The sequence below is a fragment of the Salvia hispanica genome, unplaced genomic scaffold (assembly GCF_023119035.1).
Source record: "Salvia hispanica cultivar TCC Black 2014 unplaced genomic scaffold, UniMelb_Shisp_WGS_1.0 HiC_scaffold_821, whole genome shotgun sequence".
Lineage (NCBI taxonomy): Eukaryota > Viridiplantae > Streptophyta > Magnoliopsida > Lamiales > Lamiaceae > Salvia > Salvia hispanica.
In genome coordinates this window covers 25,460-41,802 of record NW_025952601.1, presented here as the reverse complement: position 1 = coordinate 41,802, position 16,343 = coordinate 25,460, and the positions used below count along the sequence as shown (strand labels likewise).

The 16,343-nt window shown below is 35.7% G+C and overlaps 1 protein-coding gene across 1 annotated transcript; it reads left to right on the top strand.

The window, feature by feature from the left end:
- The first annotated feature begins 15,260 nt into the window (after positions 1-15,260).
- On the top strand, positions 15,261-15,965 carry LOC125200127 (subtilisin-like protease). The gene has a single exon (XM_048097882.1). It carries the CDS (start codon positions 15,261-15,263, stop codon positions 15,963-15,965), a length of 705 nt encoding a protein of 234 aa, XP_047953839.1.
- The last annotated feature ends 378 nt before the right edge of the window (positions 15,966-16,343 follow it).

Sequence of the window (16,343 nt, the reverse complement as noted above, 5' to 3'; positions counted from 1 at the left end):
AAGCCTCTAACTCAAAGGGAGTGCGAAATATTCAAATAAACATAATTTATCAAAACTGGGGAAAAGCCCAAGAGAAAGAATACATGTATGAAGACACAATTCCCCAGTTTCAAATATCCATTTTAAATTAATTATCATCCAACACCCGCCACCGCCCTGCTCAACCCGCACATAAGGAAAAAATGTGGTTTTTGAAATACTAAGAATGGGCCAAAACATTTTATAAGTTATGCAACCCTTACCAAGGAACTCGATTTTTAAAGCTTTAAAGAGAATTTAAAAAAATATTTAAGAAGACCGGCCAATCAAACAACTCCCCATTTTCTCATCAAATTCCACAATCAAAAACCATGGTGCGACGAAAGTGTGGCCACACTTTTCCCCAAGACCGGGGCCGACAAAGGGGGCGGTTTTGATCCCCGATACACAACTTGGAGGGGGCGGCCCCATCCACCCGAAGATAAAACCAAGCCCTAGCCCAATGGGGGAAAATCCAAAAAGGGATCGGAAAATCACAACAAAACAAACATAGGGAAAGGCATAACAGAAACTACCCTTTTAACACCAATAAATATTTTTGCAAGAAGAAAAAAGTTTAAGAATAAATCCCATCGACGCTTAGATTTCAAGTAAGTTTTCTTTTTCCTTTATCCGACTTTCAAACCAGGTTGACCTTTTTAAAACACATAGGGACATACAAATCAAATTCACAATTCAAAAACCCAATTCATGCACTCGAGTCTTTCCCCTTTTTCCCCAAAGACTTAACTTAATATGACCAAACATAAACATGTTCACTAATATAATTTACTCGCATATCAACTCTGATCTAACATCAACATATGTCGCAATTAGATTTTTCCAACACACAAAACACACACACACTCACACACACGACACACACGCACATCACACACACCCATGCATACATATTTTTTATATCCCTTTTTTCCCATTTCGCTCAATTAACATGCATGAAGGTTCAAGAATACCCATTAAGGAGAAAGAAAAGGGTTAAGTAAAAAAGAAGATAGTCATAAGAAAATTTTGAGAAAGAGATCTAGGGTAAGAAAAACTTGGGTTTTTCAAAAATTGGATCAAACTTCAATTTCTTCTCAAAGGATGCAAGATTAATGGAGTAAAGTAGAAGAAAATTGAGAGAGTATGAAGAGAGGAGAGAGGGGACAAAATTAGGAGGGGAGAATTAGAGCTAGGTTGGGGCCTTGGCTCCTTATTTTTAGAGTCCAAAAAGATCTTTAGAATATTTGGTAAGATTTTATTCTCCACAATTAAATAAATAAATATTATGGAGTAGGGAGGAAGAATTAACAAAATAGACTAGGGTACCAAGGCATGTAGTTTTCAAAATTAGGCTACATAATTAGCTAAGATTTTGTTTTGGTATTTTTTTTTTCACGAGTAGAATAAAATATCACGGGCAAATTAAAAATAAATAAAAATCCTCCAATTTGGAGAATGGAACTTGGCGTGTATAGCCTATTAAATAAGGAATGAGTTTTTTTTTAATATTAACTAAAATAGGATATGACAAGATCTCTTGAGGTATGCAGATTTGGTAGAATAATTAAATTCTAGGTATGAAGGAAATCAAATAAGGAATCAATAAAATAAGCAAAATATTATTTCCTTCCCAACATGGTGATTTTCGAAAATCACTATTAAATAAAAGGGATTTTCGATTTTCTCTAGAGATAAGGAATAATGGGTCTTGGATTTAATTTGATAAATATTCCAAGAATTAAATTAAATCCGGAAAAATAGAATTTCTTCTTCAAAAATTCAAGGGGGTCGAAAATACAAGAATTGGGTGGCAAGTATTTATGGAAATTTTCTCTAATATTCTCACTCACCCTTAAACGAATATTTCACCCCATGAATTAATAAATCACATGCCACATCACAAAATCAATAAGTTTGACTTTTCAAACTTTCAACGCAAACCCTAGACTCAACTCGCCATGGCATCACATAAAATAAATGCATTCACGACTCCACGTCATCACTAATAATTAAAAGGGCTCTAAAATTAGGGTTCGGAATCGATGTTACAATTAGGTTTCCTAATCGATAGATTATGTTTCCTAGGCCCACGCCTAATGTGTGCCTATATATATAGTGAGTGAGCACAAAATTTCGTGATCGACAAATCCAATCAGACCGAAAACCGCAGTCAAAATACAATTTGTTCTCCGTTCTTGCCCGGACGGCTAACACAACGTGGGAACCACGAAATTCGGTGTCTATTTCCGTTTTTTTGTTTCTCGATTCACAATGCCTATTTGTCATAACAACGTATCGACCCAGGTTGGTGTCGGGTCGATGCCCTATTTGCGAGACCCATGTTTGAGTGGGGTTGACGATCCATCTGAGTCGGAGCCCAATGTGTTTCGATGTGGTCTGGTTTTGAGAGGTTTTTTAAGTACAAACCTATCCCACATCGAACGTTGAGGAAGTTGGAAGGTGTATATAATTCATTTCCAATCTCATTTTTGAGGCCTTTGGGGAGTGCCCCAAAAAAAAACCCCGGGCTTGACCAAAAAACCGGCATCTAGAACCTGGTTTTCGAACTAGGGTTTGAATTCCGCTGCGAGGGTTTTGTATGGTAAATCGAGATGTCCTCCGGACGTGAAGGTTGACAAATTCCCCGGAGAAATAGTTTTGGTTTATGGCGGATCAAGATGCGATCTATGCTCAAAGAAAGGTTTGTGGGAGCCGCTCAAAAAAAAGAAGGCTACGGAGGATGAAAAGGGAGGGACAACCTTAGACGAAAGGCCCATGACCATCATGTTGAGCCTCGTTCGACGATGTTGTCATCGGTTGCAGATCGGAGACGGTTGCCGCTTTGGGAGTTGGAGAGTCTATACATGACAAGTTCTAACCAACAAGTTGCTCTTGAAGAACGCTTGTTTCGGTTACGCTCAGAGGCGCTTCTCGGGATCATCTGGGAAAAATTTGAATAAAATTTTGCTAGATTTGCGTAATGTTGAAGTTAGTAGAAGACAAGGATGTCTTTTTAAATTTTGTTGTGTCTCTTTAATCTTAAAATTTTTTTGGGATTTTTTATGCCCGGAAGGGAAATTTTCGTTGAGGATGTTCGATCTCGCTTCCACATCGAGATCGTCAACAGAACGAGTTCAGCCACGTAAGATCTCGCACGATTAATCAATTACGAGTAAAGGACAAGATTCGAACAAGAGCGTAACCAAAGGTTCAAAAGGTCCTAAAGGCCCTAAGCCAAAAGACATCTCGGGAGATATTGTAAAAAACCGTGGCATTGGAAGGCTGATTGCCCCAAAGGGTAAAGAAGAAATTGGGCAAGAAGGAAGATGCTAACGGTCCGGACCGTGGTAGAAGCCCATGACACAAATTCGGAGAAGAATTGGCCTTGGTTCGGATGAACAACCACACCGTAATGATGTGTGGGTTTTGATTCTGGGGCGTCATATCATCTCTCGTCCTCACGGGAGTATTTCACACTTATGAGCAGATAGATGGAGGCAATGTTCCATGGCCAAGTGCGTTGCAAGGTGGTTGGCATCGGCTCAATCGATTATGACTCATGATGGGGTCTTTGACCTTGAACGATGTTAGCATGTTCCACGGATGACGAAGAATATCCCCGTGTACATTTGATAGGGGTTTGGGTTCAAAGGTGAAGGGGGAATAATGCGTATTTTGAAAGGTTCAAGGTGTTCGAAGACTTTGAAATGGGGTACCTTGTATGTTCCGAGAGGTTCCATCGTGGCAAATTCCTGATATTGCATCATTCGAGGTTGCAACCAAGGATATGACCAGCCCTGGCATATGAGGCTTCGGTATGGGAAAACGTGGCATGAGAATCATGTCAAATCATGATTTTCTTTCGGGCCATAAGGTGCATAAACTTGATTTCGGGAACACCGTTGGGAAGCCATCGCAACAAGTTTCCAAAGAAGGGTGTTCATCGAACGAAGGGGACACTTGACTACATTCATAAAGGATTGTTGGGGTCCCTCACGTGTGAAATCTATTGAGGACACAAATATTTTGTGTCGAAAGATTGATAACTACTCGAGAATGACTTGGGTGTTTATGATGAAACATAAAGGTGATGCATTCAAGAAGTTCAAAGAGTGGAAGACTCTAACTAAAACCAGATCGGGAAGAAGATCAAGCGATTGAGAACAGATAACATCTGGAATTTTGTTCGTCTCGAGTTCGATGAGTTCTCAGAGGAGGAAAGGATCGCTCACCATCACACCGATAGACATACACCATAGCGTAATGGTGTGGCGTAACGCATGAATCGACGTTGTTGGAGAGAGCAAGATGCATGTTCTTCCAAGCCGGTTGACTAGGAAGTTTTGGGAAGAGGCAGTAAACACGGCTTGTTATTTGATCAACCGTGGACCTCACATTGACATTGACATTGACTCGCAAGACACCGTGCGAAGTATGGTCTCGATTCACCCGCAGATTACTCTATGTTGAGAGTTTTTGGGAGTATCGTTTACTATCATGTGAGGTATCATTTTCTAAGAGATGAGAAGAGAATTGAGGTGAAGAAAGTAGGTACGCTGATAATCCGCTGATATGTTCACCGAGTCGGTCCCGCAGAGCAAGTTCCAACATTGTTTGGACTTGCTTAATGTCATGAGTTGTTAGTTGCCCGAGGAGGGAAAATCTCGAGGCAAGAATGAAGAAGTTTGTTCGTCTGGTGCTATGATGATGCGTCTGCAAGGAGAATTCAAGTCAAGGTGGAGATTTGTTAGTATGCCTTGATTTTGTATAGGATTAGGTTTCCTAATTGGGATAGGATTATATTTTCTAGGCCCATCTGTCTAATGTGTGCCTATATACATGTGAGTAGAGCACATAATTCCGTGATCCGACATATCCAATCAGATCCGAAAACCGCAGCATAATACAATTTGTTCTCCGTTCTTGCTCGTGGACGTAGCCAACACAACGTTGGTGAACCACGCAAATTCTATGTCCATTTACGTTCTTTTGTTTCTCGATTCACAATTTCCCTATTTGTCATAACATATATGTTACGATAATGTAACAAATATCAACTCTAAGGTATATGGCCAAAAATTACTAGAAAAGTAAAGCATAGCAGTAAAACAATCTTTCTAAATCAACACACTACCATGTAACCTTAAGCAAGAGAACATCACAACAGATGGGTTAAAGCAAACCAAAAGTTGTCCCTTCGAAAACATCCAAATAGTAGGACTCCTATATGTAAAGAGTAGGCCAAATCTTCAATCAACAACATAGGCGTAAAATGCAAGACCTGGTATGCAACCTCGATATCAGCACAAATAATCTCTTAGCACAATTTATCAGCACTGGTACAGTTGTGGATAATTCTTTCTCATCTTTTCCTCAGTTTTCCAAGTCACTTCTTCGACTCGTGGTTTTTTCAAATAACTTTAACCATTGGAATAGTTTTTCTTCGAACCGTTTGATCATACGGTCCACTATATTGAGGGGGTCTTCTCGTATAACTCAAATTTTCAAAATCTCTATGTGAGAATCTTTCTGAACATGTGAAGATCATATCGATAGCGCCGAAGCATAGTGACGTGGAAAACATTATGAATCTATGCTAATTTCGGAGATAGTGCTAACCTATACGCTAATGGTCCAACTCTTTCGACAATATCATACCGACCAATGTAATGAGGACTCAACTTACCTTTTTGCTCGAATCACATGTCCTTTCGAGGTTAAACTCACAAAAAGACTTTATCAAAACCGAGATAGTAAATCACGGATCTCTCGACAATATATAAGATACTAGAATACCATATAAGCTCCTCGTGCATGATGTTGCCGAATCTTCAAAGCAAAATAATGTCGCTAATAACATTTTGAACAAAATAAGAAACTTCATGTACTTGCGATGTTATGACGCATAAGCAATAAACTTTCCATTAAGTCAAAAGATAGCTAATTCCATGTTTCAAAGCATCACTATAAATAATATAATATCTTGTTCACGATGACGGAGATAACCAAAATAGGTGACATATTCAACCGATGCTTCCACTCATTAAAACTCTTTTGATATGTTTCAATACATATACAAGAAGAATTTTTCGTACTAACTTCATTATCAATTGAATATTAATCGAGAAACATTCCCATTGAAAATCAGTTCAATCTTTTGTAGATCCACTTATATTCCACGACCGACACCACGTGTCCCAACAATACCACATGTTCTAGCAAAAACTCACACTTACTCAACTTAGCATAGAGTTGTTCATCTCACTAACTTGAAATACGATCGTAAGTGATTAACATGCTCATCTGTAAGTCATGAATATACAAACAAGACGCCAATAAAACGAACTACTAATCGTCTCCAAGAATGGTTGAGAGACTCGCTCATCAATGACATTAAAATTGTAGGTGCATTTGTTGATTTGAAAGGCATAAACAAAACTCATAATAACTGTATTGAGTTCGAAATGTTGTCCCCGCAATATTTTCTTTAGCTATCTTCAACTGATGGTATCTTGATCAAAGATTTGTTCGAAAAACTTGTGTACCTTGAAACGATAAAACAAGTCTTCGATTCTCGTAATGAATATGTATTCTTCACTATCACATGATTCGACATTCAATAGTATATAAAGTCGCAATGTGCGTTTTTCTTCTTCAAATATGATATTGGCGCACCCAAGAGGGAAAAAACTCATATAAATCTCCAAACCCAAACCTTTTAAATTTCAATTTTAAATTTTTAAACTCTAATGAAGACGGTTGATAAGTAGAAATAAAAATAAATGCAAGGCTAAATTTAGAGAAATTTTGCCTCTAAAAGGTGAAAATCCGATAAATTTGCACTTCCAATAAATAAAAAAAGTCGATCTAGATAATAAAAGGGAAACCCCGGGGGATGTGATTTTGAACCGTAAAATATCACTCAATCCCGCCCTTCGAGGATTATATTATCATTTTTTTACTTGACAAGATCCCTTTGGTTTGATGAAGTGAAAACCAATCTATACCCATAATAATATCAAAACTTATGTTTGAACAAGAGAATCAATTTTCCAAAAGGCCCCAATTTTAATTAACCCCAACACCTTCTATAAAAAAATCCCGAACCAATATCGAGGTTGTATCATAGCTTGGGGGACTATTTCCCACCAAGAGTAAGATAGCTTCAAAGAAGAGATACCATATAATAAAAACCTTCTTCTCGACAAAAACAATTAATCTGATCAAAAATCTTCTATCACTTTTAACTATATCCCCCCCAAAAATTAGTCCCATAAAATCAACAACTTCTATTTTTCCCCAATTCCCTTTTTAAAAATTTTTTCCTTTATCATCATTGGTCCATGTACTTTCTATTCTAAAAGCTTGGGGAATCCCCCATATGATGCAACAAAAGTATATGAAATGCACTCTATAAAATTTAAAGACAATGTAGGGGGCCTAAGCCCCTTTTTTTCCTAATGGGCAAATTTCATGATAATTGAAATGCAAAAATACTTCAAACCGAATTGTATCATGAATATTCATAAATGCCATGTCCCGGCGGGTCCTATCCCCGCTTTCCCATACCACCTAAACCGACACCTCAACCATTATAACGATGCACTTACTATAAATAAATTCAAAGTTTAAAATTAATAATCCACTTGTCAACTACATAAAATCCACATATTATATAATTTCAAAACCACCATATATCAAGTGCATATTTAAAACATTATAAAAACTAGTGGGACCCTCTCACCACTCTATATACTATACATTTATCTACATACAAAAATGATGATCGTATAAGGTCACAAAACGCGCACCACCTAACCCGATAACACATGCGCTCCTACGATCCACGTCAACCAAAACTTCTTTTATATCTTATTCCCGAAAATATTAGTGGTTTCTGAGCCACAACTCACAAGTATATAAACCTTACCTTTAATTTCACACAAATATCAAACACATTCTTTCACAAAATATATCCCCAAAAAATAATAAATATCATAAACAATTTAATATTGTATCATATGCCTCCCCATTCTTTTCATTATTCCGAGACGACGCCGGTATCTCCGTATTTCCATTGTACCCCCACCCGCAGTCCCTTTAATTATTGCCCTTTTCCCACAAAGGGCCCCCTTTTGCATTTTGACCTTTCCACGAAGTCCCCTTTGATTTGATCTTTCACGAAGATCCCTCCTTGCATATTTTCTTTGACCGTAGGTCCATTATTATTGAATATGACCCATAGGGCTATTTCCATTACTATTTATATCGACCAGGGGAAGATTGTCACGTATCCTCTTTAATCCCATGATTCAAGTAATTCTAACGTCATATAAAAACATATCAAAAACACCACTCACATATCTGTAACATCCCGAATTTTAACCCTAATTTTAGAGCCCTAAAATTTATTATTAATGACGTGGAGTCGTGAATGCATTTATGATGTGACTATGGCCAGTTGAGTCTAGGGTTTGGTTTAAAGATTGAAAAGTCAAACTTATTGACTTTATGATGTTTGTGATTTATTTATTTGTGTGATTTATGTGGTAAATTAATTGTTTAAGGGTGAGTGAGAATATTAGAGAAAATTTCCTAAATACTTGTCACCCTAATTCTTGCAATTTTCGAACTCTAGACCCCTTTGAAGAGAAATTCTATTTCTTCCAATTTATCTAATCCTTGGGATATTTATCCAAATTAATTCCAAGAGCCAATTATTTCTTATTTAGAGATGGAAAACGAGCCCTTATTTTTTTAGTGATTTTCAAAATCACCATATTTGGGAAGGAAGGAATTATTTTATTTGACTCCTACTTGATTTCCTTCCATACCTAGAATTTAATTATCGTATCAAATCTTTCCATACTTCAAGAGATCTTGCTTTTACTTATTTTAGACAAAATAAAAAATCCATGCCTTATTTAAAAGGCATAGAAATCCCCTACCTTGCTTCATGGAGGATTTTCCTTATTTTTATTTTGCTCCATGATATTTTATTCTATATGGAAAAATACCAAAACAAAGTCTTGGCTATTTTGAGAGCCTAATTTGAAAACTAGAGGGAAAGCCCTAGGATCTATTTTTGTTAATTCTTCCCTACTTCAATATTTATTATTTAATTGTGGAGAATGAGATCTTACCAAATATTCTATTCTAATTACCTAAAGATCTTGTTAACTCTATAAATAAGAACCAAAACCCTAACCCAACCCATATTTTGGCCCCACCCTCCCATACACTCTCTCAATTTTCTTCTTCACACTCCAATATTTTGCTATCTTTTGGAGAAGAATTGAAGTTTAATCCAAGAACTTTGAAGAATCAAGGCTAATACTTGTTTCCTACCGTGTTTTTCTCAAAAAGGTATTTTTGTTTAAGAGTTTTGTTTGTTCTTCTTTCTCTTCTTCTTTTTTCTTCTTCTAACCGATTAATCGGTCTCCGGAACCCTCATGCATCTTGGTTGAGTGAAAGAGGGAAAAAAAGGGATGTGAGAACATGTGTGTGTGTGTGGGGCCGTGAGTGTGTGTGTGGCGGTGTGTTTGTGTGTGCGGTGTGTGTGTGTGTGTTGTTGTGTTGTGTAGTTGTGCTTGATAGTTAAATAATCTTGTGTGATAGACATGGTCTTGATTAATTGGTAATGATAAGATGAATCGTTGGGAAAGGGAAAAGTAATGAGACATGCATGAGTAAGAGTAGTATTGAACCTAATTTGCGATATGTGCCTATGTGATTAAAAGGTGAAACTTTGGTTCAAGCCGAAACGGAAAGCGAAACTACTTGAAAACTAAGCAATCGAGGGGGCTTTACTCTAAAAACTCTCTTTTATTTTATCTAAATGTTTTTGGGACGATATAAGGGTGGTTTAACTTTTATGCCATACATGTTTGTTTTAATGTGATATATGATCGCATAAAATTTGGGGTTCAGTTGGGCCCCAACCCTACCAGGTGTACACGATGGGATCGAGAGCCGCCCTTTGCTAGTCGGCCGGTCTCGTGGGCGAAAAGTGTGGCCACACTTTCGTCGCACCATGGAATGATTGTTAATTTGATGAGAAAATGGGAGGTTATTTTGTGGCCGTCTATGAAAATATATTTTGTGGGTACTCGTGATATTCTTTTAACCGCTTAAAACTCAGTTCACTTGGTAAGGGTGGCATAACTTATAAAATGTTTTGGCAAGAGCTCGAGTATTTCAAAATACTCACCCATGTGTTTTTTCCCTTTTGTGCGAGGTTGAATGATGGACGGTGGCGGGTGTTGAGGGTTTAATTAATTAATATGGATATGTGGAACTCTAATGTAGTTGTGTCACCATACATGCTATGTTTTTCTTTGGTGTTTTCCCAAAATTTTTGATCTTTTTAGAATTTCTTTTGGAATATTTGCATCTTACTTTCGATTGTGGCCTTACCCCTTTTCTTTGATTTTATCTTGGATATTTTGTCGTACTCTTGAATTAGTGTATTTATATATCTATTTTCCCTTTGAACCCCTGGGTTAAATTTGTTCATTAAATCCCCGATATTCCTTTCAATTCTTTTGGTCAAACTTTTAAATAAAACCCCAGCCATTTTTTGTTTTTTGGTCGGTTTGGTAGCGGCCGCATTTATTTCCCTAGGGGGGGTTTTACAATATCCATATCATATTCCACCATCAATATCAAATCTCCCTGCCCGAATATGAGACCCTTTTTTCCTTTTTAGTCCCCCGGAATAAAGTTTGGTTCCTTTTACCATAAATGGTAATGGGTCTATTAACTAACTCATTCCCTCATTTTTCATTTAAAATTAATATATACAAGTGGGACCCCTATTCCATAACTTTTTCCACCCCTTTTCTTAACATTTTTTAAAAACCCCGTGCCCCCCATGAATGAACTAAGGGCGGAAGGGGGAAAAATAACACAAAACCCATTTCAGCTAAATTATAAATTCAAATATTCACTTCAATTTAACACTGAATCAATCCATAAAATATGAAAAATTTAAAAAGTGTAATTTATACACAAAAATTAAGATGGGTAAACTACTCAAAGCTCGTTTCCCTTTCTTCATTTTCCCTCTTAATATAGTTGTTGCTTAAAAAGTCTAAATATTCTTTCCTTCTATGTTCTATTTTCATTCTCATGAAAAAAACAATGTATACACTCTACGTCCTAATACATATCGGGGGCAAAACTATGACTCACTTGTATTTAGTTATATATTTGTAAAAAAAGTTAAGTGAAAATTAAAAACGGGAATTTTTTAAAAACTTGAGCTACAATTTAAAATGCACACTTTTCCCATGCATAAAATTTATATTAATTATTTAATATATATAAAAGAAAATTTTTAATTATACAGAATATATATTTATTTAAAAAAATTTTTTCATGAATCAAAATTATTTTTTTATTTGACTTAAAAATTGATTATAACACTATGTTTTTCTATGGCACACATTTAAAATTTTCTATAGTAAAAATGACAATATAATATACTAATATATAAAATAATGATGTTTTTGAAGGGATGTCACAATAACTATTTTTATTTTTGGGCCATCTACAAAAAATGTTCATATTTGTTTTAGCATATTTCATTTTTTATTTTTAGATTTCATATTTGTTTTTGCATATTTCATTTTTTGTTTTGTAGTGGACAAAAAAACAAATATCTATGATAAATATAGAAAAAGAATGTATACTATATATAATACAAAAAAACATATTACGATGATAAATACATAGTACCCATAAAACAGTCTTTCAAGTTACACCTTATTAAAAAAAAAAACAATTCTATTATAGGTGTGTTTATTTTCATGGTGATGACAAATTTCATTCTCTGTGTTCTCGTTTATCACAAAAATTTATGAATTTTTTATTATTAATAGTTTGAAAAATATCATTATTAATATTCACAATTAGATTGTCATTTTTTACTCAGCTTCCATTCAATTTTAATACGAAGAATTTAAAATAAAATGTGATAGACTTGATAAAAAAAAAATCTTCAATTTCTCAATAAAAGTTGATAGACAAAAAAAAATTTTAAATCTTCTTTAATTTTTTGACTACTTATTAAGGAAATAAGGTGTAACTTATCAAGAAAAGAAAGGTGTAATTTTTTGACTACTTATTAAGAGATAGAAAAGACATTTAATAAAAACGCTATCCACTTGTACAATTTTTCTTCGCTACATACTAGAGATTGGGATATTAACCCATGTCTGGCCCCCATAATCCATAAAATTTTATGGAATAAAATTTCGCCCAATAAAATCAAACCCGATTAGCCCCCCCAATTAATGTAACGTTCGCCCCGAAAACCCGAGGGATTGGCAAAATTCAATAAAATTTCTTTTTTAAATTTTTACTCCTAATTCAACACTTCATTGATTAATTTTATAATATAATAACAAAAAATATAACTTTCAATTTTATATTAAATATAGAAATTATGTATTGATTTTTTATTAATATAAAAATCGATAAATAAATTAACAACTTCAAATTCACTTAAAAAGTATTTAAATTTCTAAAATATGCATAGAAATTTCAAGAAATATCTTAAATATTAGTATTAGGTCATGTTTATGATTGAGTTTAAATATTTCTCAAATTTATCATAATTAAATGTTTCATCTTGTATGAATATAACTAATTTTAACAATTATTTTTTGGATCGGTTGCATGTTAATATTATCGGTAGCAACCCGATTAATTTTCAATCGATTACCCAATCCATAGGGTTAACCCAAACCCGGCCGACCCCATTGACATCCCTACCCGAGACAACTAATAAAATTGTCTGCTACTTTTTAACTTTTAATAATATTTTGTATTTTATATTAGTTAAATTTTTGTTCTCTCTCTTCGAGCACCAGGCAGCCATGGTTTATATTTCTGCAAAAATTTAAAATTTCAGCCCTCCCAAACATTTAATTTCCCACAATTTAGTCTTCAACAATGTTAGATTGGCTTAATTATTTGGACTAAAGAAATAAAAAAGTATATCTGCATAATGTTAAGGAAAAAAAAAGTAAAACTGTAGTGATTTATAAACTTAAAAGTACGATAAAAACAGTTAATGTTTGTTTTTAATAAGGTTAAATCGGGTCGTTTTTTTTACGAATATACTAAAGACAAGCAAGGTCGGAAACGATAGAAATGAAAATCGGAGGATAATTAAAGAATAACGGGAAATATTGGGCATGAAAGCAATATATCAAAAAATTTTAAGGGCTTGAAAGATGGTACCTACTATTGAGGAACAAATGCCCCCCCTCATGTCTCATACAAATACATGTAAAAAATTATTATACTCTACTACTTTAATATATGTATATTCAACTAATTTGCTCCCCCCATTTAGAAAAAAAAAAAAAAAAACTCTCCCGTCCCTTAAAAAAAGAAAATTTTAAAAGAGGATTTTAATGTAAAAAAAACCCCTCCCCTCATGATCTTTAGACTAAAATGTATGAATATTAAACCTCTTAAAAAATGGAGTTGAAGGCGTTTGTGGCCAGGGGATATAAGTAAAATGGAGGGAGGAATATATTTATTAACTATTAAAAGCTATGAGAATAAAGATAGATATTTGTTATCATCGATATCAACTAACATTGTATAAAAAGGATTTAGATCTAATTAGTACTTCATCCGTCCCCCCTTAAGAGTCCCCTTTTTTCCCTTTCCCATCCCCCTTAAAGTCAAATTCATTTTTACATAAATAGTAAGTATCCACTTCCATAACCAAATTCCCCCATTTTATTAAAAAACCCAATATAAAAAAATGGGTCCACTTTCCCAAAAGAACTTTTTCAACCAATTTTTCTTTACATTTTTTAAAAACCCCGCCGGGCCAAAGAGTGATTTAATAGGGAGGGAGGGAGAATACGATGTTCTTAATTATGACGATTAATATTTAAATTTTAGTCAATTCATTTAGTAATAAAATAAACGGGAAAACTGTGATGATTATTTCCCCAATATATCACATTAGTAAAAAAAAACATCAACTCAATGAACATAAGAGTTTCGATTAGTTATGTTCATTTAGAAGGCGTTTACTTTAGGTATAGCTAAAAGGATATATTGATAAAATAATCATCACAATTTTGACTGTTTATTTAGATGAAATATCGATCGCCATTTAATGATTCCACGTTTTACTACAACGAAAGCAATGCAGGCCAATGTTAACATGCCAACGCCCATCTCAAAAAAAAGCCCACAAAAGTCATAGAAACACAACTATATATTCATCTAAACATCTTGGTCTTGAAACATTTTTTTGGGCTCCAAATAAAATTGTTTGATCATAAAATGTAAAAAAATCAAATTCTACTAATCATCTTTAGTGGAAATACTAAGGCTTAATTTTTGGGTAGTATAGAAATAAGTAGTATATATGCAGAATTTTAAAAAAAAAATGAAAAACTTGATTTAAAAACTTGCAAAGTACAGATACAAAAAAAAGAATCGGGTCTTTTTGTCCCAGTATACAAAAGACAAGCAAGGTGGGAAACGATAGAAATGAGCAAAAATCGGAGGATAAGTAATGAAAGCAATACAAGTGGAAATTTTGGGGTTGCATAAAGAAATATGTTTGGAAATATCAAAAATGGTTGACGTACAAAAGGATAAGTTGTTAAAAGATGGTGCTACTATTGAAGGGAGACCTCTCACATCAAAAAAACGTACCCCGCGGGGAAAGGAGAAATATCATCAAATTGAGGGTTATGATGATAGCAATAGAAAAATTTGAAGTGATTGAAAGATGCTATCCGCTGATTGATTTTCTATAAGGGGGACGATGAATTCATAATCGACAAACAAAATTTAAACATGGCACTCCTATCTTTTTTACTATCATTATTTTTTGGGCTTTTGTGCATGACTAGCCGGGGCCCTTATTTGCCTCTGAATCGGAAGTTTCCAAATATACATTGTTCATGTTGGGGGCACCTGATGCACATGTTGCTTCTGAATCGGAAGACCCGGGGGCTGGCCCCTTTTTTCTACCAGCTACCACAACAAGCTCGAGTGAAGATGAGGCGCAACTTTTTACTCTCTCCGCCACGTGTTAAAGGGGATTTGCTGTTAAGCTTTCACCCGACCATGTGAAAGAAAGGGAGAAGAAAAAAGGTTCATCTCAGCACACCCCCAGAAATTGATGTCCGTGAAAACGACAATTCTCCCAATTTTTGGGGTTGACCAGAATATGGGGTTGGGGGGAAGACTCAGTTATGGTAAAGGGGGAAATTTTTTGGCGTGTGGACAGCGGAGTGATGCCTGAGCATCCTTCCTTCAGCGAGGGAAAATGCCACCTCCAATTAAGGGGGGAAGGGCGAGGTAAACCAGCGACACAGCCTCCAAAAACAAAATTATTGAGCAAGGACCTTTACGGGGAGCAGAGCCCCTTGACGATAAGGGGCCATGGAACCACCTGGGGCACTGCTGCTGGACGTTTTGGCAAGGCGCAAATTTTTTGGCAAGGCAAAGGCCTGCTGGTTGGCGTTGCACTACTTGCTCATTTAGCCATATACAAAGTGCTAAACAAGGAAAAGGAAAAGAAGCAGTTTTCCTTGCTGGAATGGATGCAGCAATTGAAGATGGAGTCGAGCTTGTCGATATCTATAGGCTATAACGATGCAACACAAAAAAAAAACTTGTATGATGATCTTTTTTCAATTGGTGCATTCAGTGCGATGGAGAAGGGTATCTTCCTTAGCTTCTCTGCGGGAAAAACGAAGGGCCTCATCCCTCATTTTGGGGGAACTGGGCACCTTGGGTTTTTGACGGTTGGAGCAAGCACGTTGGACAGAAAATTGAGTGCAATAGCAGTGTTAGGAAACAATGAAGAGTTGGATGGTGAATTAGTTTATGACTTTCCACAAAAGCTCTTCCCGCTTGTCTATGCGCCGTACTGCAGGGCAAGGGGTCCGAGGTAAGATAGTGGTGTGTGAGGATGACTTAAAAAAAAAAAATTCCAAGTGGCGTTGCCGGCGCGATTCTCATAAACAAGGAGACAGAGGGAAAAACCCCAAATTCGGGGGAAGCCAAAGTGGGGCCAACAATACATTTCAGTTTATCCCGGGGGGATTGAAGATAAAAGCTTACATAAGTTCAACGGAAAACCCACCGCCACTATTTCTTCCGGGGTACCGTGATTGGTGATGAGTTGCCCAGTCTTCCGTTTTCATTTTCCCAGAGGTCCAGATACCAACCCCTGGAATCGGGGGAAACCCAAAATTTTTGGGCCCCGGAGTTAATATTCTTGCAGCATGGCACCCCTTCGGTCAAAGGGGGCAACACCAACACAAAATCCA

Bases quoted from the DNA above. Each gene is read 5' to 3' on its own strand.
- LOC125200127 (XM_048097882.1), top strand. From the start codon at position 15,261: ATGGTAAAGGGGGAAATTTTTTGGCGTGTGGACAGCGGAGTGATGCCT.